General features: G+C 36.9%; 1 protein-coding gene across 8 annotated transcripts in view; it reads left to right on the forward strand.

Moving 5' to 3' along the window:
* COL12A1 (collagen type XII alpha 1 chain) overlaps positions 1-27,559 on the forward strand; it is a 139,518-nt gene that overhangs the window by 41,183 nt on the left and 70,776 nt on the right. For 7 of the 8 annotated variants that reach the window (XM_032409446.1, XM_032409448.1, XM_032409452.1 and 4 more), the window contains 12 exons: positions 602-892; positions 1,093-1,695; positions 2,852-3,124; positions 6,580-6,852; positions 8,476-8,748; positions 17,450-17,722; positions 22,537-22,803; positions 23,265-23,457; positions 24,333-24,454; positions 26,229-26,378; positions 26,460-26,579; positions 26,679-26,843. In XM_032409446.1, the coding sequence (XP_032265337.1) occupies positions 602-892; positions 1,093-1,695; positions 2,852-3,124; positions 6,580-6,852; positions 8,476-8,748; positions 17,450-17,722; positions 22,537-22,803; positions 23,265-23,457; positions 24,333-24,454; positions 26,229-26,378; positions 26,460-26,579; positions 26,679-26,843 (3,003 nt within the window). The remainder of the gene's footprint in view (positions 1-601; positions 893-1,092; positions 1,696-2,851; positions 3,125-6,579; positions 6,853-8,475; positions 8,749-17,449; positions 17,723-22,536; positions 22,804-23,264; positions 23,458-24,332; positions 24,455-26,228; positions 26,379-26,459; positions 26,580-26,678; positions 26,844-27,559) is intronic. The other variant, XM_032409453.1, reaches the window with a different exon arrangement.

Below are 27,559 nucleotides of genomic sequence, written 5' to 3' on the forward strand. Positions count from 1 at the left end.
AACTGTTGTTTAAGAGCTGCTGAACCCTTCATCTTTATGTATTATAAAGTGTCTTTTAAAGATTATATTTTAGTCTTTATAATATCATTAAAAGAGAAAAAGAATTGAGTAAGTCATTGATTTAACAAATTTATCAAGTGCCTACTTTGGTACCTAAGAATAAAGACAATGAGTAAAATATCAAAACCAGAGTGGAAATCTTGGTCCCAGAGAATTAGGCATCAGACATCTTATCATTAATTTCTTCCAGTGACTTCCTTTTCCCCTAATTTTCTCAGCTCCCTGACTAAAAATCAGGCACTGAGTCTCTTTTGGTTTTGGATAGGTATAGGTGGAAGTGGAGAGTTGGGATTAGGCAACTCTTCTTGACTAATTCATGATTAATTTGGGTAAGGAGAATTGAATGTCCAAACCTAAGGGTTGTATCTCACTGTTTTTTTTTTTTTAATAGTTTATTTATTTATTTAAGTAATCTAAACACCCAACGTGGGGCTTGAACTCATGACCCTGAGATCAAGAGTCATAGGCTCCTCCAATTGAGCCAGCCAGGCACCCCTACATCTCACTGTTTTTAATCACTGTTCTGCTTGTTACTTTGTAGTTATTGAACCTCCTTCAAATTTGGTTGCCATGGAAGTCTCATCAAAATACATTAAGCTAAGTTGGAGTCCATCTCCTAGCCCAGTGACTGGCTATAAAGTCCTTCTTACACCAATGACCGCTGGAAGCCGACAGCACGCTCTCAGTGTGGGGCCTCAGACCACCATGCTCAGTGTTCGTGACCTTTCAGCAGACACAGAATACCAGATCAGTGTTTCGGCCATGAAGGGACTGACATCCAGCGAACCCATTTCAATAATGGAGAAGACTCAGCCAATGAAAGTTCAAGTGGGTAAGTGAATAGGTCTATCATTGGGTTTGGTATATGTGATGGTCTGTTTGACAGTATGTCTTACTGGTTCAGGTTTAGTTTCAAAATATTTGCAATGGTTTTCTTTTAAATAAGTGTGCTTATTAAGAAAACCAGATATCTATATTTCATGATTAATTTATATTTGTTGAACTGTAATGGGCTTTTTTTTCTTTTTACAGAATGCTCACGTGGTGTGGATATAAAAGCCGATATCGTGTTTTTGGTTGATGGTTCCTATAGCATCGGGATTGCAAACTTTGTTAAAGTTAGAGCTTTTCTGGAAGTTCTTGTAAAAAGTTTTGAGATTTCACCAAACAGGGTACAGATAAGTCTTGTCCAGTACAGCCGGGATCCTCATACTGAGTTCACTTTGAAAAAATTCACCAAAGTTGAAGATATAATTGAAGCAATAAACACCTTCCCCTACAGAGGAGGATCTACAAACACTGGGAAAGCAATGACTTATGTCAGAGAGAAAATATTTGTGCCTAGCAAGGGTTCAAGAGGCAACGTACCAAAGGTCATGATTCTTATCACTGATGGGAAATCTTCAGATGCTTTCAGAGATCCTGCTATAAAACTAAGGAATTCGGATGTGGAAATCTTTGCAGTTGGTGTGAAGGATGCTGTTCGCTCAGAATTAGAAGCTATTGCCTCTCCTCCTGCTGAGACCCATGTGTTCACAGTGGAAGATTTTGATGCTTTTCAGAGAATATCTTTTGAACTCACACAGTCTATCTGCCTTAGAATTGAGCAAGAATTGGCAGCTATAAAGAAAAAAGGTTAGTAGGCTTTGTAGAGCCAAAATTATCTCTTCATGAACAAAGCATTTTTTGGTTCTAAAATTGTGGATAATACGCTTCTCTGATTCTTTCTACATACAGGAAAAAGCAACTTTCCTGTCTTATAGAAATCTATTGAGCTTAGTTTATTTAGCTGAGATATGACTTTCTCCTGGGTATGGATCATGTATTTATTGGTGAAAAAGCTATTTACCATGAGTCATGAGATGTTTTTGATCTTAGATCCTTAAGATGAGCTGGGCACCAGCTTTATCACACCTATTTGTCATATTCAATTCAACAACCTGTAGTTGAGTGTCTACTATGTGCTAGATGGTGAGCCAAGTCCTTTGGATTAAAGGTGACGAGAACATAGTCCTAGACCTTTGAATTCTTCTTATGCATTCCCTTCCCTGGACCAATTTTGGGCACCGTTCCTCACAGCTGGAATTCTTTATCCTCTTTTCTTCATTTGTTCAAATTCTATTTGTCAGCATTCAGTAAAAAGTCCCAACTCTTTCATCAAGTCTTCCTTAGCTGTTCTAGTGCTGTAACACTTACTACCACTTCCAGTCATCCGGGTTCATAGGTACTGCTCTGTTTTGTTAATAATGTGACACTCTCCTGTCTTTCCAATTTGATCGTATGTTCCTTGAGACCAGCAGTGGGCCTTAAACATTGGCTCTTCCTATGATTTAGTTTAATGAATATTCTTTGGTTAGGAAGAATTCCTTAATCATTACTTTGAAATATCTGTTTACCACCAAAAGTTAATATCTGATTGCCAAGGATTAATGGGAAAATATTGCTGGGATCATTTTAGGTCTGTTACTGTTTAAATATTCCAGTTGTGGGCAGGACCATTCCATTACTGCTTTGTGTTTAGAAACCCCATTCAGTTAAATTTTAATTAACCATTTAAACAGTGTAACTTAGTATTGTGAATGGTCAAGACAAATGATCAAGACCTCCTGGTAGGGCTGTAAATGAGAGGCCTTCTCTCAGAGGTCAGGTGTGGAATATTTACTCAGTACATTTGTCTCAATGACTATTCCCCCAGTGAACATAAGCCATTTCAGAAACATAGTCATCAGGTCCATTTTTGCTTTATAGATTTAAACATTTTAACTGTGTCCTTTTTTTTTTTTTTAAATAGCTTATGTGCCTCCAAAGGATCTTAGTTTTTCTGAGACGACTTCTTACAGTTTCAAAACGAACTGGTCTCCTGCTGGAGAAAATGTTTTTTCATACCACATCACCTACAAGGAAGCTTCTGGGGATGCTGAGGTCACAGTGGTGGAGCCAGCGTCGAGCACCAGCGTCATTCTCAACAACCTGAAGCCAGAGACGCTGTACTTAGTCAACGTGACTGCAGAGTATGAGGATGGCTTCAGTGTTCCCTTAACTGGAGAGGAGACCACTGTGGAAGGTGAGATGAGGTTTCTGACCCTATTTTCCAAAAACTAGCAATTTATTGTGGAACCAAGTTACAGTTTGAAATAACCATCTCCTCTATAGAGATGGTGAATGCCTCTGTAAGATTCAGCATCTATAAAGTACAGCTCTTCATACATCTGTTTAAAAAGTGAAAAAACTTTTATATAAAAAAACCCCTAGATTTATTTTGATGCATTTGAAGTTAAGAGGTATAGAGAACTGTTAATAACTATGGAATTGACTCTTGAAATACTGCTTAAGGCCAGATTTTTCTGTCCCGTATTTCAGCATGTTACGTGCAAATACTTCTGAATTTTGTTTACTTTATCTATGGATGTGATGGCAAATATATTACCAAATGTTTTTTCTTTTTAAAAATTGTGGTAAAATACATATAACATAAAATTACCATTTTAACCATTTTAAGTATACATTTCAGTGGCATTTAGTTCATTCATATTATTATGCTACCATTACCACCATCCGTCTCCAGAACTTTTTTCATCTTGCAAAACTGAATCTCTGTACTAATTAAAAAATAACTCTTCATTTCCACCCCCCCTCCCGCCCCACTGACCCTGGCAATCACTATTCTATTTTCTGTTTCTATGAATTTGACTACTCTAGGTACTTCATAGGAGTGGAATTATACAGTATTCAACCTTTTTTTCTGACTTATTTCACTTAGCATAATGTCCTCAAGGTTCATCCATGTTATAGCATGCATCAGAATTTCCTTTCTTCTTATGGCTGAAAGATATTCCATTATATGTTTATATCACATTTTGATTATCCACTCACCCACAGACAGATACTTAGGTTGCTGCCACTTTTCAGCTATTGTAAATAATGCAGCTGAGAACATGAGTGTACAAATTTTACCAAATGTTTTAAGGATTATTTGTTTAGATATATCCTCTTTACTGGATAGGATTGAGTACTTTCTGATACATTTCACTACATTGGACATTTAAAGGATACCAAGGAACCTGGTTACGAGAAGACTAAGACTAGGCAATTACTCTTTAAGATAAAGATCGCAAATAGTAAAAGACATGTCAATTGTTCTCTATTTTTACTGGGGATAGGTGAAGAAGCTGAAACAGATGCATGAGGAAATTAAGATAGTTACAAAGAAGTATTTGCTAACAGGGAAAACATATATTGGCATATCTTGCTGATAAAAGCTAGAGAATCTTTTTTCTCTGAAAGATTTTTAAAATAAGATTCATCTTTCCTTTTTATGCATAGTTTAGGTATATTTCTACCTGAAGGCCAGCAAATAAAATAATGGCCTAAGTTGACTACTTTTCTTATGATTTTTGTATTGAATAACCTAGAAGTCCATACTTAGATATTTCTGATTTCCTTTTTTTTTTTTTTTTTTTAAGATTTATTTATTTGAGAGAGAGAGAAAATGTGCACATGAGTGGAGGGTGGGGCAGAGGTAGAGAATCTTCAAGCAGACTCCCCGCTGAGCGCAGAGCCCAATGTGGGGCTTGATCTCAAGACCCATGAGATCATGACCAGAGCTGAAATCAAGAGTTGGACCCTTAACTGACTGAGCCATCCAGGCGCCCCAATATTTCTGATTTTCTGATGATTTCTCTGTAATGCCCATATTGTTGCTTGAAGAGCCTGGCCCTTTTCCTTCAGCACTTTAGGATGGGGATGGAAATATGTCTCAAGAAGAAATTTAAGTCCAGAGGGTCTTTGAGTAGAGCCAACTGCATTCATATATGCTCTAGTTTTCGCTCATTGGGCTTCAACAAAAGCATTTGGTAATACATTTCCAATTCCATTGTCTGAGTGAAATCTGGGATTTAAACTTTCTTTAGTCAATAAGGAAGTTTCTGATTTCAGTACCTTTGTTAGGCCAATTATTGAGCTCCAGCTTATGTGTCAGGTACTATGATAATTGCTTTCCATGGATTATCTCATTTAACCACATCAATAATCCTATAAACAGTCTTTTTTTTTTTTTTACTATTGGGTAATCTAAGGCTCAAAATTACACATTCAGCTTCAAAACTAGTAAAGTAGTTCCTCTTAATCCTCAGCTTCACTTTCTGTGGTTTCAGTTGCCCATGGTCAACCACAGTCTAGAAGCAGATGATTTTCCTTCTGACTATTGTTAGAAGGTCAATAGTCGCCTAATACTGTGTCATGATGCCTGTGTCATTCACCTCACTTTATCCCATCACGTAGGCATTTTATCATCTCACATCATCTCAAGAGGGCTGAGTACAGTAAGATATTTTGAGAGAGAGACCATATTCACATAATTTTTGTTACAGTATATTGTTATATTTATTCTGTTTTATTATTAGGTATTGTTGTTAATCTCTTACTGTGCCTAATTTATAAATTAAGCTTCATCATAGGTATGTATAAGAAAAACATAGTATATATAAGGTTCAGTACTATTGATGGTTTCAGGCAGCCTCTGGAGATCTTGGAATGTAACCCGTGCAGATGAGTAGGGGGTGGGGAACTATTCAAATTCATCGGTTTATCTGCCTCATTTGTTCTGGCTAATTTAGTCTTTTTCCTTGCCATGTAAAATGAGTCATGGGTGTAAGTCTGCCAGCTGCCATTGCTTTTCTTAAGGGATACACTTTCTTTCTCCCTGAAGTGATCTACTGCTGTGTTGGCTATTTAGATAAACTAATTATATGTGAGATAAATGCAGATGTATTGCACTGTGCTTTCACTCCAGCAGATTGAGAAGAATGTGTGGTCCAAATGGACAATTTACCCCTTAAATGAATAAGTAATTTAAACATGTTTGCCAACTATAAAGCCAAATGATGTTCTCCTTTAAGCTCAATGAAAATCCCATTTAAGATTGTGAGTCTATGTACATTACCCCCATTGCAATTTGACCTCAAGATTTAGATCCAACTAGCATTCATTAAGTACAGTGTGTTTGGTCCAACACATGTATAATCTAATTATCCAAGTCAAATGACTATATAGATAAAAAAGTTAGCTGTGGAACTGACTGGACAAGACACTTCATTCAGTTGGATAAATATGGTAGAACTGGGTGTTTGGTATTATTTTCCTACTTTTCTGAGAAAATCTAGTTAGAGGGAAAGCCTTGGCTACCTATGTTTCAAGAAATAAAGTGTTTTTATTCTTGAATTTTATGATAACATGAATTTACCATTTAACAGAGTATTTATGATTTTAAAAGTTTACTATTAGATACCTCTTTATTTGATTAAAAAATTAACAGTACTTTGTTTCTTTCTGTGTATTGCAGAGTATTAGTTGTTTCAGCATCTAGTTAATGTCTGGCTAAATGAATGCTGTAACCAGAATGTTTGACAATAAACTGCTTTTGGATTTGTTTAGAAAAATGCTATAATTTGGTGATCAAAAGCTTAGTTTTGCATTTTTTATGTAAAATAAACTTTTTTTTTTTTTTAAAACCAATTTCAGTAAAAGGAGCACCTCGAAACCTAAAGGTGACAGATGAAACTACAGACAGCTTTAAAATCACCTGGACTCAAGCTCCAGGGAGAGTTTTAAGGTACCGAATTATATATAAACCAGTTGCTGGTGGAGAAAGCAAAGAAGTTACGACCCCTGCCAATCAGAGGAGGATAACACTCGAGAACCTGACTCCAGATACAAAATATGAAGTATCTGTAATTCCTGAATATTTCTCAGGACCTGGCTCTCCGTTGGCTGGAAATGCAGCCACTGAAGAAGGTAGAGGAAATATGCTGACTTTATGGTAACAACCCAAATCTTAGACCTCAAGGGATGCTGTAGGCAGCTATCCAGACACTACAGCACATGGACATTATCTCAATTATCTGAGTATCTTAGACTGTAGTCCTTTTAGACTTGGGTTACTCAAATTTTTCACTTACTTGTGACAGCGATTTTTTGTGTCGATAGAACTCAAATGCTATCATATGGCCTAAATATTCTTTTAAAAATAATATTATTAAATATTCTAATATAAATTGAAGGATGACTAGGGATTAAAAATCAAACTGCTATGCACCATTGAAACAAATTAGCTATTACTTCGTCAGGAAGATTTTAAAATATTAACCTGTTTTTATTTAAATGGGATGGTTAGACTCCCAGGATAGATTCTGATATTTGTTGCAAATTATTAATGTTTAATATTTATTTCATTGAGAAAAATTAAGGCATTTCTAATTTTCATTTTATTCCCTATCTTTAAAGTTAAAAATAATGACAACAACAACAACATATTAGCAATAATGAACAGTTATTAAGGACTTATTTGTATCAGGTTCTGTGCAAAGAGCTTTTCATATATTATCTCATTTGATCCATGCACAGAGTCAATGGAATTGTTAATATTATTATCCCTTTTTATCAGGAAATCAAGGCTAAAGATACTAAATAGTAATTGAGTCATGCTGCTGATAAGCAGTGAATCTGAGGCAGACACTCATAAGGAATATCCATTCTCAGCTCAGTCTGCATCCCTCCTTCCCTCCCTGGGGAACCTAGCTAAATAGCCTTTTCTGCCGAGACCCTTTCTCTTTCCATCTGCTTTCTTCCTCCTCTCTGCCCTTTGGGAAATCATTACCTTCCTTTTTCTCTTTCTAGTTGGGGATCTAGGGCCCTTTGTGCTGGGGACCATAAAAAAGACCCTGACTCTTCATCTTTCTGTTTTCTAGAGTAAAAGGGGCTAGCTGTTATGTGCCTGGTGGAGAGTGTCACAGGGTTGGGTGACTTGGGACCCTTCGGGGATGACATGACCACTCTACCAGAAAAGTCATGAAATGCCAAACATCATAGTTATAAAGGGATAGGCAGCCTTTGAGTTTTACCTAAGGCAAGGTCTCACTTGGGCTGTTTCCTCTCTTAAGTTTTTTTCTGGGGATAGCCTTTGATCATTTATCATTTTTATCACATCAGTGTATTTTCTGGCCATTACATTTAGAAGTTCATAGCCAATAAATCCTTTTTTTGAGGCTTTCTTGGGGGCGTTGATACCTACATTGTGATACTAATCAATGTATTTACAATTTGTAATGCTTTGTTCCACTTTCAGAGAAAAGACTGTAGTTTTTAATGTCAAAGATTCTAACCTGTGTAAACACAGAAGAGGAATTGGATGCCTTTTGCTTTGTTGCTACTAACACATAAGGCCCAGTTTAGAAGTGCTGAAGCTCTGTTTGCTTGTCAACAGTTAACAATTGCTGTGATAGCTCTCAGGATATAAATTTGATGTAGCACGCGCACACACACACACACACACACACACACATACTTAAAGCAACGAAGTGTTTTTCAAGTCATTTTATTAAATAATGAATTTCAATGTTGTTGTTTTTTTTAATGAAGTTAGAGGGAACCCAAGAGACTTAAGAGTTTCTGACCCTACAACATCTACTATGAAATTATCTTGGACTGGGGCACCAGGGAAAGTGAAACAGTATCTCATCACATACGTCCCAGCGGCAGGGGGTGAAACTCAAGAGGTCACTGTGAGAGGACATACGACCAGTACTGTGCTGAGAGGATTAAACGAAGGGACACAATACTCCTTGTCTGTGACGGCTTTGTATGCATCCGGGGCTGGAGATGCCCTTCATGGTGAAGGAACGACACTGGAAGGTAATCACTGTCATGTTTTATAGAAATCCCTGAGTTTATTTGGGATTGCATTTAGGAAGCTGCAATTGTTTGCAGAGAATCAAATCTAGAAATGTGCTCTCCTTTCTCTTAAAAGGAATTTGTATTGAAAAGTAAGTAACTACAAAACTGCCTCTTATTCAGAGATGTAGAATGTAAGCAACTGTAAAAAATTAAATTTAATCAGGAAAAGGCGTACTGGGGAGCTGAGCGCCTAAGAAGGCCATAGAAATATGTTCTTAAAGCCATGGGCTGGGTAAGTGGAGAATAGGTAGGTGTGTGACATTTCAGAGTGAGAAGTGACCTTGGGAAACATCTGTGGATGAAAAGGATTTGGGTTGCCCACAGTAACAAAGCTGCTGCTTCCATCACTAGGAGCAGACAGGAACCCTTTCTGACTCCGAGTCTCTTCTCATTCACCATGCATAAAAGCATTTAGCTTGAGAAATATGAGGATCCAGGTTTCTGCTTTGTTTGTTTTCTAAACGACCTCTAAAGTTCAGTTCTGTGTTAGAAGGTTGAAGTTAATGCAGTATTTAGCAAGAACCACCAACAAGACTGGAGCTGTGTGCTTGGTTCTCCAGACTTAATTGTCAGAGGGCTTCATATTTCTTCGAATCTTTTGAAATATAATGGCAGCTTCCATTTAACTCATCGCAACTACAAAGTAAGTTGTGTAAGAGAGAGAAAATGCAAATTTAGCCTAGCCACAGTAAGAACGTCGTGATGTTAAAAAGAAGTATCAGTGGATGGTTATGATAATGAGTCAGTACCATAGTCTGGGGCCTAAATGAGAAATCAGGCATTGATTTCTTCTTGTTATCATCATCTTTTATATGACCTATTTAATGTAAGTATAGGAAGAAAATGAATCTGATGTATCTTTTGTGATGCAAAATCACAGTGACTTTAGGTAAAATATCTGTCAAATTTGGAGGATCCAGGAGTTTGGAGGTTTGTAGATGTTGTAGTTAACAGGGACAAGGCCCACAGTAGGCAGTTTTCATTAAAACTACAAGATTTAGTCAAGAATTAAAAACAAACACCCGGGACGCCTGGGTGGCTCAGTCAGTTAAGCGTCTGCCTTCAGCTCAGGTCATGATCCCAGGGTCCTGGGATTGAGTCCCGCATCGGGCACCTTGCTCAGCAGGGAGCCTGCTTTTCCCTCTGCCGCTCCCCCTGCTTGCACGCTCTCTCTCTGACAAATAAATAAATAAAATCTTTAAAAAAACCCACAAATAGCCAAAAAATATTCTAATCAATTCTATCTCTAATATTAATCAAGAGTTTAATTCTAATAGTCCATGAAATTTATTTTTAAAAGAGGATTTAAATGAAAGATTAAATACCAGCATGTAAAATACTGATTACTACAAGAGTCCTGGTTTGACTACTTAGCCATGCGACCTTGAAATGGTTCCTTAACTCCTCTGAGCCTTGGTATACCCATCTATAAAGAGGGGATGATCATTGCTTCCCCTGCATCCCAGATTTACTGTGGAGATCAAATGGGGAGACTGTAAGTGAAACTTTTTGGGAACTGTAAAATACTATATGTATATAAAATTCATCAGGAGGAAATGACATTCACTTTAGAATTGGTATCTAAAAATATGGCTTTTGTAAGTATTTCAGAGATATTGATTAGCTGCACTAAAGTTTTGAAAGTAAGAAGAGGTAGAAATAGAAATTGCCTTAATTACAGACACCTAATCTGAACAATAAAACATGTGATCCTTGTATCTGGAGCAACATCCAGAATTTCTGACAAGTTTGTTCTTCTGTTTTGACCTTTTGAGGTTCTCCTTTTCTTGTGCTTCCCAAAGGCTTTCAACATAGATTGTTTATAGGATTTTTTTTAAGGATAAACTTTTGAGCTTTTGTTTTTTCCAGAATAATTGTAGATTATTCATGTTTGTGAAAATTTCTCCCTTATAGGGAATATCTTGGAAATACTTTAATAGTTTTCCTTCTTCTTGTACCTTTTAACCTTCTGATATTCTTCTGCATTTTCTTACCTTAAAAAAATATATTCATACTTAGAATTTTCTTGGGGTTAAAAATTAGGCATTTTTACTGAGAATGATATATTAATCTTTAGAAAACAAAATACACATTTTAATTTAACAGCAAACACATTCTATTAGGCTTTGATTTTTCTGGGCCAGGTGAACAGCTGAACTGTTTATAATTTTATAGCTTTGTACAAGTAGTATAGAAAATCTACCAAGTTGTATGCATGTGTGAGTATGTGCCCGTGTGCGCGCGCGTGCACACACACACACACACACACACACACGTATTTGATCAGAAATTACGTCTAAGGGAAATACATGTGTAGTAAAATAAATCTTAAAAATTACTGTTTTCCATTTCCTGAGAAGGAGGGAAGCAAGATGATTAACTATAGTTGATTGATAACTAAGTTGTAATAATACATTTTTTTCTATTTACACCAAAGCTCTTTACTACAGTGAAGGATTACATAAAATGCTGACAGCCTGATTTTATGAACATATTTATCCCATTGCATTATGTGTGGTAAACTTGACAAATATGTGAAAGCATAGTTGTGACTAAATTAAAATAGTAGAAGATTTTTGCCCCTGGTTATTCCATTTCATTTTATTGTATTAACTCAGCCAAATCCACATACCATATACAAGAATAGGATATGATGGTAAATGCAGGGAGTGGAAAGCCCGAAACAGAGCCAGGCAACTGCTTTTGAGGGCCGCTGTTTTTCTAATCTGTTTTTCTCTTGGGAGAGAAGGTGGTAAGAGCAGACCTTGAAGGAATGTTTCTTCCATCCAGAGGCATGGCTCAGCCGGCAGGAGCATTCTGTAGGTTGAAAATTTTATAGATCGCCTCAAGTGCATTCTATTCAAATCAAAAAATGTAAAAAAAATATTTAGTGTGGTCTACAACCGTCCCTAACTTGAATCTGTTTCCTAGTTTGTTGAAATGTAGCCAATGATCAGAAAATGCCCCTGTCCCTGGAAGAGAGATTTATAGCATTGGCATCGGGGAAGTTCATGGTTTGCTCTAGTACTGTATGAAATAGAATCACACAGGCAGTGTTTATTACTATTTCAGATCCAAACTTTAGAGGAATCTGAGCACAAACTATTAGGTTTGATTTATGTTGTTTTTTCCCCGCTGGTTGTTGTTGTTAAAATAGATTTAACGTAATTACTAAAAAGACTGTTGTACATGTAAGTGTACTTTAGGTCGTGGTAGAACTTTTAGTTGTCACCGTTAGTGTGTAGAGAGAGGAAAACCTGCTCTTATAAACCTTGAAATGAATAATGCCCATTTTAATTCCGAGATTTACCACAAATGAATGAAAACTTCAGTTTGGGAATAATACGGTTCTTTTTGTTTTTGACTGTTGGTTTTTGGCTATGGAAAAGATGACTTTTCAAAATTTCCTTTGTTTCAGTTGCTATAGCAACCTGCCAATGTCCTAGACACAGACAGCTTCCTGTACATCAAACCAAGCTCACTCAGCTGACATTTTGTTACAATGAGGTTTTTAGCACATCATAGGAATTCCTCTGCATGATGTTGAGTAACATGGGGCCTCTCCAAGACGGACTAAATAAGGTCTCTGTTTCCCTAGATTTACTGCTATCTCATAATTTGAAAAATCATACATTCTGGGTATAACAACGCTGAGGTTTCCGGGGAACTTTAGCACAATTCCCAAAGAACAATTCGTATTTCATTTCCTGCGCATTAATGGCTCATCAGAGAAATATCTAGATCACATTGGAGACATAACAATTATGGAAGAAATCTCACATAGGCTTTGAGGTTGAAGGGTGATTTAATTGTTAAGAGGTTTTCAAGAACTATGTATTGCTTAATGTAGTTGTTAGCTTATCAATAGGGAACTTTGTACTTTGGGATGATGGCTCTAATTCACTGGGGTTGTAAATCAAGTGTGTTTCCACATAAACGTGGAAGCAGGTTTTCTGTATTCTGCTGTGGAAAGTTGGATGACTTTTGAGCTGAGCTCTAACGGAAAAGACAAATTGATTTAGAAGAGGATTTACATTACATTTTCAATTTAACTTCTATTTTTGAGAGTGATATGTGAAACTCAATAAAAGCCGACTGGAACAATTTATACAGTTTCATTTCATTATGATTAATTTTTCAGTTATCATCATTGGCTAATTTGTGTTATAATAATTATATTTGAATTGGATGATGATTTGCTTTTCAGAAAGCAAATGGAAAAGGGCTAAGGAAACATAGGAAAGTTACATAAATGAGGCATTAGTTCTTTGGCCTTGTATGTGGAAAAAAGTAGAAATCAACCCCTTGTGGATGTTCAGATCATGAGAAATACACCTGTCTAAATTACTTCCCACAGTAGTAGCTCAGAGACACATGTGAGCAGGCATGAGAAAAATGCCTTTTGAATATATCTAAATATGGTTTAAACAGAGCAGAAATGCTGAGTATCAAAATTTCAAAAAACTGATAAATTTTGTGTGTTTAAACGTATGACAGAAAAGAATGTTAGTCCTTATAACTATACTGGTACTATACTGGGGAGACTAGGATAGCTGGGAAAACTATTGAGAAGGATAAAGTTGAAGGCATACCATCATTATAGAAGAGGACTTATTTGAAACGACTGCCAGAAATTCTATTACCAGAAATAAAAGTAATATACAAAGCATAAACATTTACCCCAGAACAGCAGAAAACAGGTACTGTGAGATTAAATATTATTGAAAACAATGCCACTTATGTGAAATCCTGAACAAACTGAAACATCATAAAACAAACATTTATGAGTCTTGGGGGCAGAGTAGAAAGAGGAACTTGAGCAAGTTGGGAACCTTTGCTAGAGCAGAAGTGGATTCAGGTTCTGGAAAGCATAGTGACAAAGGGGCAAAAAGACTACTGGATTTGGTTCCTCCTATTCACTGGACCTGTCTATGGCTTCCCCTGTTGAGATACAGTAATGCCTCCTGAAGAAAGGCTATAGGCTTGTCTTCTGACATCTTTCCTTTCTTATTCCTCTCTCTTTCCTTTCCCTTCCCAGGTTCTCTAAAAAGAGACTCCCAAATCCAATCTAACCAAACCAAACCAAATAATCTCTTCTGTGTTATGGATGTCCAAGTTCCTTATATTGAGGACAAAACCTACAATTCAGTATTTTATTTTATTTATTATTTATTTTATTTTATTTTTTTAAAGGTTTTATTTATTTGACAGAGAGAAAGACAGCCAGAGAGGGAACACAAGCAGGGGGAATGGGAGAGGGAGAAGCAGGCTTCCCGCGGAGCAGGGAGCCTGATGCAGGGCTCGATCCCAGGACCCTGGGATCATGACCTGAGCCGAAGGCAGACGCTTAACGACTGAGCCACCCAGGCGCCCCTATTTCGTTTATTTTTTTAAAAGATTTTATTTATTTATTTATTGGAGAGAACACGAGCAGGGACAGTGGCAGGCAGAGGGAGAAGCAGGCTCCCTGCTGAGCAGACAGCCCGATGTGGGGCTTGATCCCAGGACCCTGGGATCATGACCTGAGCTGACGGCAGACGTTTAACAGACTGAGCCACCCAGGCGTCCAAGAATAATAAAGATTTAAAAGATTTTTCAGTGCTTAGGCATATCTCCGGATACTCCAATTTAATTGATCTGGGCAAGGCCCACTCTTTGACACCCCGGGTGATTCTGCGTGTCCTATCAAGTCTGGTCCAGTTCTTTGGCCCCAGAGCCCCAGGAGGCGACAGAGCCCGCTGGTAGCCTGCTCAGCTGGGTACACACCAGGTCTTAAGGCCAAGCTTGGCTTCTTCACAGCCTGCCAATTGTATCACAGGGTACAATTCAATTGCTTCATTTTTTTGTAATCCAATATTTATCCAAGCCAAGATTCCATTAAAAAAAATATTTTTTAAAGGGTTATAGGTCTGATAAAATTTGCTTATCATGAATACATCATATTCTTCCAAATTCTTGGGTGTAATGCAGCAGCTAGGATACCCAACCCTCTAGCTTTTTTGAGAAAAAAAATTTATCAATGTGTGTGACAATGGTATAAACTTAACATTTAGGAATATTCTTATCACACTGACTGACTGACATATAAGAAGCTTATTGAAGCAGTTTATCTTTTCAATCCTAGCTTCTGGATGGAGGTGCCTTTCTTCTTTCTTTTGATTCCATATTTCTTTGTTACTAACATGGAATGTTGCAATGACACCTTTGGGTGTCAGAGGCAGATTCTATAATTTTTTGAGGATTGTTTTCTGTAATTGAGAATTTACTCAGTGCTCATTGGAATTAGCATTGTCATGCCATTAATTAGAACTTAAGAATGTTTTTTAGTTAGTATTTCATTTGTATTTTTAAAAAAGTGCTTTTACAGACTCTTTTTGGGACACTGATAAACCTTGCAAAGGTCTTTATTGCAATTTCACTAGTATTTTGTTCCAGGTTTACAGGTTCTGAGAGTGTTAAAACAGTTGATTAAAATCCATGGGAATGCATGTCTAGCGAACTAGGCTCCTTTTGTTTGTAGCCCAGAAATATCTCTGTGAATGTATTTTTGCTTCAACCACAATTCTTTTCCTATTATTTTCTCACAGTGGAATCATTAGCCTGTGTTTGTGAGTTGATGTCTGTTGTCATGGAAATAAATAATGTCACAAATTCAGTGCTATACAAAGTAGGGAGGAGAATGCGCTGAGAAACACAACCCTGGAGCAGACGAGAAGCTGAAATGATTGTAAACTACTCCAGTGTTAATTTGGAGGATAATTCCCACAGTCTAGCCAACTTATTCATCTTATGAATGTCATCAGTGCCGTTTTTAGCTCATTTAAGTTCAGTCACTTTCAAGTACAACAATTTTACAATGGCTGCAATACCTAACTGCAATTTAGGCAACTTAGAAGGGGCACATGTGAAAAAAAAGGTGTACATCAAGCAAAGGAAACATGTGCTCTACCTTTAAAACTTAGAGACCAGTTGCTGGGATATCAATGATCAAAACAAAATAAGACATAAAAAACAACAACCAAACTAGATCAAAGGAACAATTTGTTTATATTCCCGTAAGTAGAGAAAATATAAAGATATGTGGCCATTTCAGTAGCCCACACAGTGAAAGAAGGCCTTCAAGTGACAATTAGCCTCAAGTACTGAGGGAGCAAAGTCAGTACGTTCTTGAAAATAAGTATTCTTGGTTTCAGTGAAATATGTAACTAATTTCCCTCCAGAGATGAGATGTCCTGTCAGCAGTTACAGTTATTTATAATGGAGTTAGAATTTTCCATTTGTGCTTGGGGTCTGGTAGGATGCCCAGCTCCTGTTTTATTTATTTTTCCCCTCTAAACTCTACAATATGATAGGTTTCTGTCTACCCAGATTTCTTTTTTTTTTCTTAGTGTTATCTTTATTCTTTGTGTTGAAATTTAGTTGTTTAATTATGAGTATTTTTAAGGTATTCATTTTTACTCTTTGATTCAAGTAAAGTAATGGTTCAAAAATCTTGTAACAGCATTATATATCATTTGCTTGAATTTACAACAATTACTGGTGAAATGTATGCTGTAGAGGCAGATAGTTTTATGTTTATGTCATGCTGTGGCATAAACCCTAGTAAAGGTAGCCAATATAAAGTGACCTGTATATTTATCTTACATTTAAATTATGGAAAGTGAGGGTTTTATTGGAAGACATCTGTGCCTCCTATTAAGTTGAGGTTTCCATATTTTTCCATTTGGGTTGTATTTTTTTTTTTTTTTGAATTGAAAGAGCCAAAATTTAGTAGCAGACATTTTCAATCAGCTAGAACAAGTGGTGTGTTTTATTTTGATGACTAATCGCTTTGAAGTCTTCCAGAAGAATGATGGTTTTTAGTTTTGTTAGAGTTAAGCTATATTGCAAGTTTGCACTTCTCCTTTTAAATTGCATGAGCAAATAGAGTTTTCACCAAAAAATGATGCTGGAATTAATTTTTGCAAGTGATATGCAATTGTTGAAGTTATTATAGGTCATACATTGAAACTGAACTTATTTAAATTACATCAGAGAGAAAAAGATGATGGTAAAGAAATAAAGATCTTTGTGAACAATGGCTATGTCATAAAGTAGACTGACATAGGGTAAAATTTTGGGATTTAGATGACTTTTTTTTCCCTTGGTGAACAATTTTTTTTTAAAGATTTTATTTATTTATTTGACAGAGAGAGAGATAGCGAGAGCAGGAACACAAGAATGGGGGAGTGGGAGAGGGAGAAGTAGGCTTCCCGCCGAGCAGGGAACCTAATGCGGGGCTAGATCCCAGGACCCTGGGATCATGATCTGAGCCGAAGGCAGACACTTAACGACTGAGCCACCCAGGCGCCCCTGGAGAACAATTTTTTTAGGCACGTACTCCTTCATGTTTGGATGGCGTCCTTGTCCTGAAGGGCCTTCCAATCTGACTGAACATGAGGGGAGCAGGGTGATAGGTAGGAATCAGAAAGGAACCTAAAGTTTTGTTCCATCAATCTGCTCCACTAATGGAACAGGACAGACAGCTCAGAAAGAAGAAATGGGCAACTTTAGACAGACTGAGTTTGAGTCCAGCAAGTTAGGATGTCCACCAGGATGAAGGACTATTTACATATCTAGTAGACATTGAAAAATGATTCCCCTTTAATTTCTATTCTAGAACGTGGTTCACCTACGGATTTTGTTACTAAAGATATCACCGACACATCAATTGGGGCGTATTGGACATCTGCTCCAGGAATGGTTCGAGGTTACAGGGTCTCATGGAAATCGCTTTATGATGATATTGAGACTGGAGAGAAAAGTCTTCCCAGAGATGCAATTCATACTGTGATAGAAAATCTGCAGCCAGAGACCAAATACAAGGTTTCAGTCTTTGCAGTTTACAGCAGTGGAGAAGGAGAACCTTTAAATGGAGAAGTCACGACTGAATGTAGGTAACATCATGAGTGTGTTGGGTGTGTATTGGTGCTAATTAATAGCTATCAGCTCAAGTGACAGTTTAATCACTTGCCTTTATTTTTCGTTATATGATAAATGGGGATGAAAAATTAGGATCTTTAAAGACTGGTTTAAATTCAGGTTGGTTTATTTCACTTAGCATAAAAATTATATTTTGAAATATTGAATACCATTCAACTACCTATATTTGTCTCTGTCTTTTTTTCCTGATAGGATGGTCAACTAGATAAGAAAGTCAACTAGTGAAAAGATCAGGAGCCTTGGAGACAGAATGCAGGCCCATTTATAGCTGTATGACCTTGGGCAAATTACTTAACCTTCTTTGAGTCTCTGTTTCCGTATCTGTAGGTTGCAGTCTCAGAGTTGTCTTGATTAAATGAAATAGCAATGTGCAAAGCACCAAGCATAGTGCCTAGCCACTTAGAGTTGATTGAGAGTGGCTATGGAGACTATGATTATTATATGCCCAAGACCAATCCTAGAGACTTGACTTTATCCCTCTTGTATTTGGTAAGGTTAAATCAAAAGTCCACTCAGTTTTCTGGTGGCTCAGATTTACCTTAATGTCATTAATATTCTTTCTGGCGAATGATTTCGACTGACTTATCATCATTTAGTATCAGCTGGTTGGTGAAAGATGTGCCAACCTTCCTTAATTCTCTTCCCTAAGAAGCCGTTTGTTAAGCATAGGCATTTCTAAGAATTTATAGGAGAAAATTTTATTCCTTTTGTTCTGGGAAGGTTTTAGGAAAAGGGGAAAGAATGGCACATTCTGGCATTTCCTTTTATTAGAAAGAAATGGAGGGATTGAGGGATTTTTCTGGTAAAGGAGGGGGGGGTGCCATGAGCAATTTCAGATAAGCCCCATATCCTGATTTTAAGTTGTCCTTGAGTTAAAGTCGTTTGGTCTGAGTTGTCTGAAGAACTCATCTCTCTTTTTTAATCACGGGCAAATTCAGTAGGATGTGTCTAAGTTTAAATTTGTGTCAAAATTAACCAGATTAAAAAAAAATCAGACTCCTTATTGGAAATTTAAATATGTGAAAAGGCTTATTTCTCAGATATTCACATGATTGGTTTCCGTGGTAGTAAATGAAATGTTGTGTCTGAATATATTGGCTCATGTAGTTTAAGAATCTGGCAGAAATTCATTCCTATTTCTGGCAGAAATTTATTTGTTGTAAAGAGAAATCATGATATAAACTAGGTCAGATATGACAAATATAGCTAAATTTATCTGTAGGAGTAAAGATACAATTCATGTGGTTGAGCAATTACGAAAGTATATGTATTTAGAGGGAAGCTTTTCCAAAAATTATCCTCCATTGTGTCTTCTTCCAAAAAGACTGAGTCTTCAGATATTTATTTGGGATTGAAAATTTCCACAAGGGATATGTTTTAGCTAAATGCAAATATATTAACAGAAATCCTAAATAAACTTTCTTCTCCAAGAAGCTGAGCCTCTAAGAAATTGTCAGTATTTCTTGGCTAATTGATTGATTTAAAGGTAAGTGAACAGAAAGATCTCTTTTGAACTAGACTAGGGAGGAATGAAACGTGTGTTGTTTTTTTTTTTTTTTTTGAGTTTTATTTCTATGCAAACTGCTCAAACATCTAAGCAGGCAAGAAAGAAGGCAGGAAACTTTCTTTGTGCTACTACCATTTTGTTATATTTTATTTTGCTCTCTTTGTGGGAAGTAAAGCAATTTAGAAAGTGCTTGAGAAATCTGAGTCAGATGTGCTATTTTGGTGGTGGATGAATCCTAAAGTATGGATAACTGGGCAGTCACTAGGTCATTCTCTTGGAGTTTCTTATAGACTTCCAAGAGGACATTTTGGAAATATTTTCAGGATTGCTTTTACCTAAAACTCAGCAATATGGTATGCAGACTGTTGATACAATGAAACCATGCATTGTGGCTAGAAAGCCAGCAGATGCGAACCTTTCTATTGGCTCTCCAGTCCATGGCAGCTGGTTTAGCAGAGGTGCAGTGGATGTTGGAAAGTATCTCGTGAGAGTTTCTAAAACGTGAAAAGAACTTACAATGTGAATGTTGCAGCATTTTATAGCGTGTGGCGTACCTGTCAGTGAAGTGAAAAATCCTGCTTTTTACTCATGGGATGCCAACGGGGCTTTTTTCTTCTCCCTAATATCCAAAGTTTTCCATTAAAACCAGGGTAAGATATGTTGTACCTTATGCTCACATAGCTGCTTTTAAGATTTTCTTTTTATCACTGATTTGAAGCAATTTGCTTCTGATGTGCTCCATGTTTTTTTTTTTTTTATGCTTCTTGTTCTTCTTGGATCTGTGAGTTTATAGTTTTGTAAAATTAGAAAATATTTAGACCATTATTTTTTCCAAATACTTTATTTATTACACCCCACTCTCTTTAGGTACTCCAATTATACATGTATTAGTTTGAAGTTATCACACAACTTACTATAGTGCTGTTCAGTTTTTCAATCTTTTTTTCTTGTGTTTCATTTCAGATAGTTTCCATTATCCTGTTAACAGGTTCACTAATGTTTCTTTCTGCAATTTCGAATCTGCTGTCAATACTATCCTATGTATCTTTCATCTCAGACATTGTATTTTCCATCTCTAAAAGTTCGGTTTGAGTCTCTTTTATATGTTCTATGTCTTTACTTAACATGCCTACTATTTCTTCTACCATTATCAATGTCTGGAATACAGTTGTCACAGCTGTTTTACTGTCCCTTTTGAATAATTATGTTCTATGTGTCATTTCTGGTTCTGTTTCTATGTATTTGATTTTTCTTCTTCTTATGGGGTGTCTTAGTTCCAACTGCCATAACAAAATATCATGAACTGATGGCTTAAGCAACAGAAATTTATTTTCCCACATTTCTGGGGGCTGGACGTCCAAGATCAAAGTTCTGGCAGAATTTGATTTCTGGTGAGAACTCTGCTCTTGACTTGCAGATGGCCATCTTCTTGCTATGTCCTCACATGGCCTTTCCTCTTCTCTGCATGTGGGCGGGGGGGGGGGGGGCGAGAGCATGCTCTGATGTCTCCTCTTCATTTTATAAGGATTTCAATCCCATCAGATTAGTACTGTACTCTTATGACCTTATGTAATCCTGATTACCTCCCTAAGGTCCCATCGCCAAATACTATCACATTACAGGTTAAGGCTTTAACAAATGAATTTTGAGGAGACACAATCATTCAGCCTATAACATAAATCATATTTTTTTCCTTCTTTGCATGCCTGGTAATTTTTATTAGATGCCAGACTTTGCGAATTTTACTTTGCTGGGTGCCAGATATTTTTACATTTTTATAAATATCCTTAATTTTTTCTCTGGGATTCAGTCAAGTTACTTGGATGTAGTTTAATTTTTCTCAAGCTTTCATTTAAGTTGTGTTAGAACTAGACCAGAGGATCCTTTAGTTTAGGGATAACTTTATCCCATTAGTGGGACATTACTGGGGACCTGCATGAACTCTAGGAATTAATTGTTCCTTCTGCTCCTTTTGGGTGGTTCTTTCCCTAGTTTTGGGTAGTTTCCTCATGCATATGCACTGATTAGTACTGGGCTGAAGACTCCAGGAGGACCTCTTGCAGATTTTTGGAGCTTTCCCCTCTGTTACACCATCTCCTCTTCAATACTCTGCTCTGCAATTCTAGATGCCTTGGGCATCACAGAACTATCTCCTCAATTAAGCGAGATCACCAGGCTCCATCTGGTTTCTCTCTTCCTGAACTGAGGCTGGAAATTCTCTCTAAGCAATAAGCCAGGATAACTATAAATCTCACTCTTATTTCTTTCTATCTCTCAGGGATCATTCTCCTACATTGCCTGATGTCCAATGTTTGAAAAATGTTGTTCAATGTATATATTTAGTTTATTCAGATTTTTTAGATGTTTCATGTAGTCCTTGCCTATTTGAACATGAAAATTTCTCATAAGATTAAGAAAGATTCTTTGCAATGTTTCCTTCAGGTTAGTGTCTTTGTTTAGAAAATACTTATGACCTTTCAATATTAAGATTATTGAATTGAGTGAAATGATCTTGCTTATAAACTCTATGTAAAAGAAAACAGATGTGTGTTGGCTATTTGTGGATGTGGGATGATCTGTTTCTGATACAGTTATTGATAATTGTGAGATATTAGTAAAAATTATTTAATAAATAATATTGATTATATATTTATGAAACACTTTTTACATATAACGTTTCCTAAAACACTCAGTGTATACCGATTTATCTTTAGAGCCCTTGAGATATTTTTATGTGTTAGAGTTTCCTATTCTTTTGTATTCAAAGTTTTACATGTCCACGGCAGTCAGAAAGAATAGTGTTAACAATAATAGAGAACTCTAGTTAGTCATTTATAGACTGTACCCTTTTCTGAAAAGACTCAAATAATAGTTCTGACCCTAAATTCATGATTTTTAGTATTCCCCACAGCATCATTGCCACAAGAATTATTTACAGCTGGAAATATAATAAAAATTCTAAAAGCTCATCTCCGGAAATGGATGTTTTCTTTACTAAAGTCCCTAGAATGCAAAAGGAAATCCGTGCAATAAGAACTTCCATTTTTTAGTTATTAGCTAGATAAAGAGGAAACATCTTACCATGATCTCACCGAGATTAGGCTCACACGCCATCATGAATTTATGAGAGATCATAATGCTAAGCAAGAGCACAGCGTACATATTTAAGAAACCACAGTTTCTTTTCACATAAATGGGAAAGTAGACGTGTGTATTTTCTTTCAGAGTATACATGTAATCTTCCTTTTATCTCACAGTATCCCAAGATTCAAAAACCTTGAAAGTGGATGAAGAAACAGAAAACACAATGAGAGCTACCTGGAAACCAGCACCTGGGAAAGTCATCAACTACCGGGTTGTGTATCGCCCCCGTGGGGGTGGGAGACAAATGGTTGCCAAAGTGCCACCCACAGTCACCTCAACAGTGTTAAAACGACTTCAACCCCAGACTACATACGACATCACAGTTCTCCCAATGTATAAGACAGGAGAAGGAAAGCTTAGGCAAGGATCAGGAACAACAGGTATAAAATAATAATTTTTTGTGGGGGGGAAGAGTATGATATTTTAAAGGAAGGCTTTCATACATCTATTTGTAAATATCTAAAATTAATTCTGTAATAAATTAAATTATAATAATTAGATAGGATGCCTAATTAGCATTCTATTTTTACCACTCTAGTTCCTGGTAAAATGATTCTATATATTAATGTTCGAATGCTAATCTAATCTTCTCAGTTGTGAGAATTATTTATATGTCCACTTGGTAGCACTTCATTATCAGGATTTTTATTGGCTACTATATCCTGTGCGGCCTGACTTAACCCTTTTGATAAATATACAATTTGAAGTGTGATGTATGTGATGATTCCCATGTATATCACTTAGATATTTCTAATTCAATTTCTTACTGCAGGGGGGGGGGGAGTAAAAAACCCAAAGCTTAGTCTTATGGATAATATTTTAAAATTTTTTATCTTTACAGCTTCTCGATTTAAGTCGCCCAGAAACCTCAAAACATCTGACCCAACCATGTCGAGCTTCCGAGTGACTTGGGAGCCTGCCCCCGGGGAAGTAAAGGGTTATAAGGTCACATTCCACCCCACAGGGGATGACAGAAGACTGGGGGAGTTAGTGGTTGGACCATATGACAATACAGTTGTTCTGGAGGAACTTAGGTAAGAATGAACTATATTCAGTTTTTGTTAAAAGATTGAATAATTTATGGAAATTAGTAGGCCTTCCACAGATAATCACTTATGTGTTTGCTAGCGGAGGGTTTAGAATCAGCATCAGCGGAAATTATTCTCTTATTCTTGGACTTGCTGAAGTTGACGTTGGATTCAGAGGCTAGCAGAAGTTTTTGTAATGTTTTAATGATTTTTGTTGTTAAGAGATCAGGAATGGCATTTGTTCAATAACATACTGCTTTTTAAAAATTAACGTCCATATTACACGATTTCACCCAAAGCAGCTTGTCCTTAGCCAAGCCCGTGGAAATGTGGGGTTCTTGTGCCTTCTGGAAAGGCCCAGGTGACTCACGCTGAGATGCTGAGTATGAATCCCCTTCCAGGGTGGGCCGCGGGAGAGAGAAGCAGGACTTTGTGCTTGGTGGCAGCTGGCAGGCTTGGGGCAGGGTGGGCTGATTAAAGGTCTCGCTTCAGGCTGTGCAGTGGAAAACAAGGAAGTCTGAGTTTGAACAGCACCCTACATTCATTACAGTGGGAAGAATGGACTACTGTGCATTGCCTTTTGGAAAGTTTGTTGGTCTCAATCATTCCTGCACCAATATTGAAATCTATATAAACGCTCACTATTTACTTTTATCAGATGAGAGAATGAAATTTCCTGAGCCCACTATGTGCCAGGCACTTTGTGTTACTTTGTAAGATACAACATTTAAATTATTTTCTTGAAGCCCATTGCTTAGAAGCAGTTTGTTATAACCTGCTTTAAGTGAATGTTTGTAAATCAAGATGAATGTCTTTAATAAAGCCAAATATGCTACCACTTGAGCCAGTATACATACAGACTATATATTTTAACATTTCAGGGCAGGTACCACCTATAAAGTAAATGTTTTTGGAATGTTTGATGGAGGAGAAAGTTCGCCACTTGTTGGACAAGAAATGACAACTCTTTCTGACACAACTGTAATGCCCATTTTATCTTCTGGTAAGAAATTGAGTTACATTCTCCTAGGAAATCTTAATATTATGAAACTATTTCAGGTGTGAACTGTTAGGTTAATCACACAGTGAAAAGCAGCTGTAAACATTTTATACTAAAATGTATTTAAGTAATTTACATGCCTAAAAACATATCTTCAAATATCCAGCTAAGCATATCTTTGGCAATATTTTTTTAAGGTCTGTCTCGTCAGCATTGCAATGGTTACATAGTACTGTATTATTTAAAGATGAGTTTTTGCAATGGGTAGGTAATATATATTTTCTCTCTTTTTGATGACTAAAATGCAATTTTATTTTATTAATGTAGTTGCAGAAATGATTTATTTGGGCCGAGCAAGCAGAGTTGGGTTCTATAAGTAGGTGGACAACCATGACTTGGGAAGCAACATGGTAACATAAACCCTTTAGATATTCCTGCTCCTGCCACAATTACAGCTTCGATGTGCATGAAGGCTAGTTTTGAACATTCTTAGAGGTGGAAGTAGTGGATAGAATTTACTTCCAAATATTTTCCAGCGTTTGATAAAAAAGAGCAGATCTGGGCAGGGTAGGGGAAGGCTCGCAAAGGCTTAGGTGTCTGGAGTAGTATCTGGGAGTCCTCAATCCTGACGGAGTGTACTATACGTGAAAGACACCTTTGTAGTGCGATGAGCATCATTTAATTTTTCTCAATGAGCTTTTTAAAACAATATAAAGATCAGATGCTAAGATGGCAAGAAGTTGGAAAAGTCATAGCTGGTAATGTAAGCTCTCAGAAAAGAGGGCATTTAAAAAATATGGATGTGGATAAAATAAATGGAAGTGTCAAATCCTGCTGTTTTGTATGAATGTTCTACTGTTTCTGTTATGATGATATTAACTGACTTATATTTTTATTTTGTAGCCTGTGCACTGAGGATATTGGGATTTTTCTCTCTTTCCAAAGCACCCTAGCTTTGTATCAGTGTTTGTGCTTGTTGTCTCTACAGCTCTCAATTTGTATATTTGTTTGCATACTTCTTCTCAATTGTCTTCCTTCTTTCTTGTTTTTTTAAATGTGCAGACTTCACCATCTGTATTTACCTAACTGTTATACATAGTAGATGATAAAGTTAAGCAGCTACCAACTCAGTAATATAATAGCTATCAGGTTTTAAAACAAGGTATCTTTATTTCAAAAAGGTCTAATTTTAAGAGTCATGTGTCTAATCCTTCATGATATGTGGAATGATTACCCAGAAACTTAATTATTTTAGAAGAGATGTTTTTAGCTCACTAAAACCTTTCTTAGCTCACACATTTTATCAGTTCATTTCATACTTGTCTGCTAATGACCATTACATCTTATAGAAAACTGCAGCATTTAGTCTTTAGATCACATTAAAATTTTATTAAAATTATTAATGCCTTATAGAAAGATGGCTGTACATTCTCATTTTTATTTCAGCTCTTGGGTTTGTGAGCCCATTCACATTTACAGTGATGGCTTAATTTAAGTCTCCAGGGTCTACAACTGTGGCCAGGAAATAGAGTCAAAGATGAAGGAAAGATTTGTTATAGAAATAATCATTGGAGGGATTGGTGATTCTCATGAATGTTATTTGAGCTTAACGAACCATATGGACATGTATTCAGAATCTTGACCTCCAAATCACAAAGCTAAGCTACAGAACTGAAGCAGCTAGGCAAGCATCCAGGGATGGCAGAGGCATGGCTAGGAAGTAACCCTGCTAAGAATTTGCTCCTGACTCTGTCCTGTCTCACGATTGCCATGTCAGGGATGGAGTGTCTCACCAGAGCAGAAGCAGACATTGTGTTGCTGGTGGATGGATCATGGAGCATTGGCCGGGCAAATTTTAGAACCGTGAGGAGTTTCATCTCTCGCATTGTGGAAGTCTTTGAGATTGGGCCCAAAAGAGTACAAATTGGTAGGTCTGGCAATATTGAAGATCTTCAGACATTTTCATCATGCTCTTTTATATATGCTAATGCCAGTGATGTTATTTTAGCCCTTGCTCAATATAGTGGGGACCCCAGAACAGAGTGGCAGCTAAATGCTCACAGAGACAAGAAGAGCTTGTTGCAAGCTGTGGCAAACTTACCATACAAAGGAGGCAATACTCTCACAGGTGAGTAAGGATGATGTGGTGTGCTTTTAGCTCTTGCTTTTGGTCAGAACTTGTGGCTGAGTAATGATGTGACTGGTTCTCTTTTAAAAATCCCACTAGGCATGGCTTTGAATTTCATTCGTCAACAGAGCTTCAGGACCCAAGCTGGCATGAGGCCTCGAGCTCGAAAAATTGGTGTTCTCATCACCGATGGAAAATCACAAGATGATGTTGAGGCACCTTCAAAGAAACTCAAGGATGAAGGCGTGGAGCTGTTTGCTATTGGTAAGCACTCAAAAGGCTACTGGTGCCCCTGGGGTTACAAAAGCTGAGGATATTTTTGTAGTTAAAAATAGTTTTTGAAGCACAAAAAAACCCAAACAATTTTCCCTATCACATAATTTATCAAAATGATATGCCAAGAAGTTAACTCATTTTCTTCTTTGCCCCTCGTAACGGGACAGAACTACATGGCTTCTTGGAAGAAAGTAATGGATCAAGAGGACAAATGTACTATTAATAGGATTCAGGAAAATTCCTGTTTGGTTTTCCACGGCACCATGTTTATTTTTGATAGCCATTATTTTACTTTCCAGGAAAAATACTCAAGAGACACTTTTTTTTTTTTAAAGATTTTATTTATTTATTTGACAGAGAGAGACACAGCGAGAGCAGGAACATAAGCAGGGGGAGTGGAAGAGGGGGAAGCAGGCTTTCCGCGGAGCAGGAAGCCCAATGCGGGACTCGATCCCAGGACTCCGGGATCATGACCTGAGCCGAAGGCAGACGCTTAACGACTGAGCCACCCAGGCACCCCGGGACACTTTTTGGTGGGAAATTGGTGCTAGAAGCATTTAGAAGGAGCTAATTAAGAATAGCCTTTAGTTTATATTATTTTTTCTTTGTTTCTATTTTGTAACTATAGATAATCATTTTATTATTGAGGAAAATCACATATATGTTCTGCTTTAACATTGAAAATTCAAATGCTTTTAATTTGA

This window comes from Phoca vitulina, unplaced genomic scaffold, assembly GCF_004348235.1.
Source record: "Phoca vitulina isolate PV1807 unplaced genomic scaffold, GSC_HSeal_1.0 scaffold11, whole genome shotgun sequence".
In the NCBI taxonomy this organism is placed as follows: Eukaryota; Metazoa; Chordata; class Mammalia; order Carnivora; family Phocidae; genus Phoca; species Phoca vitulina.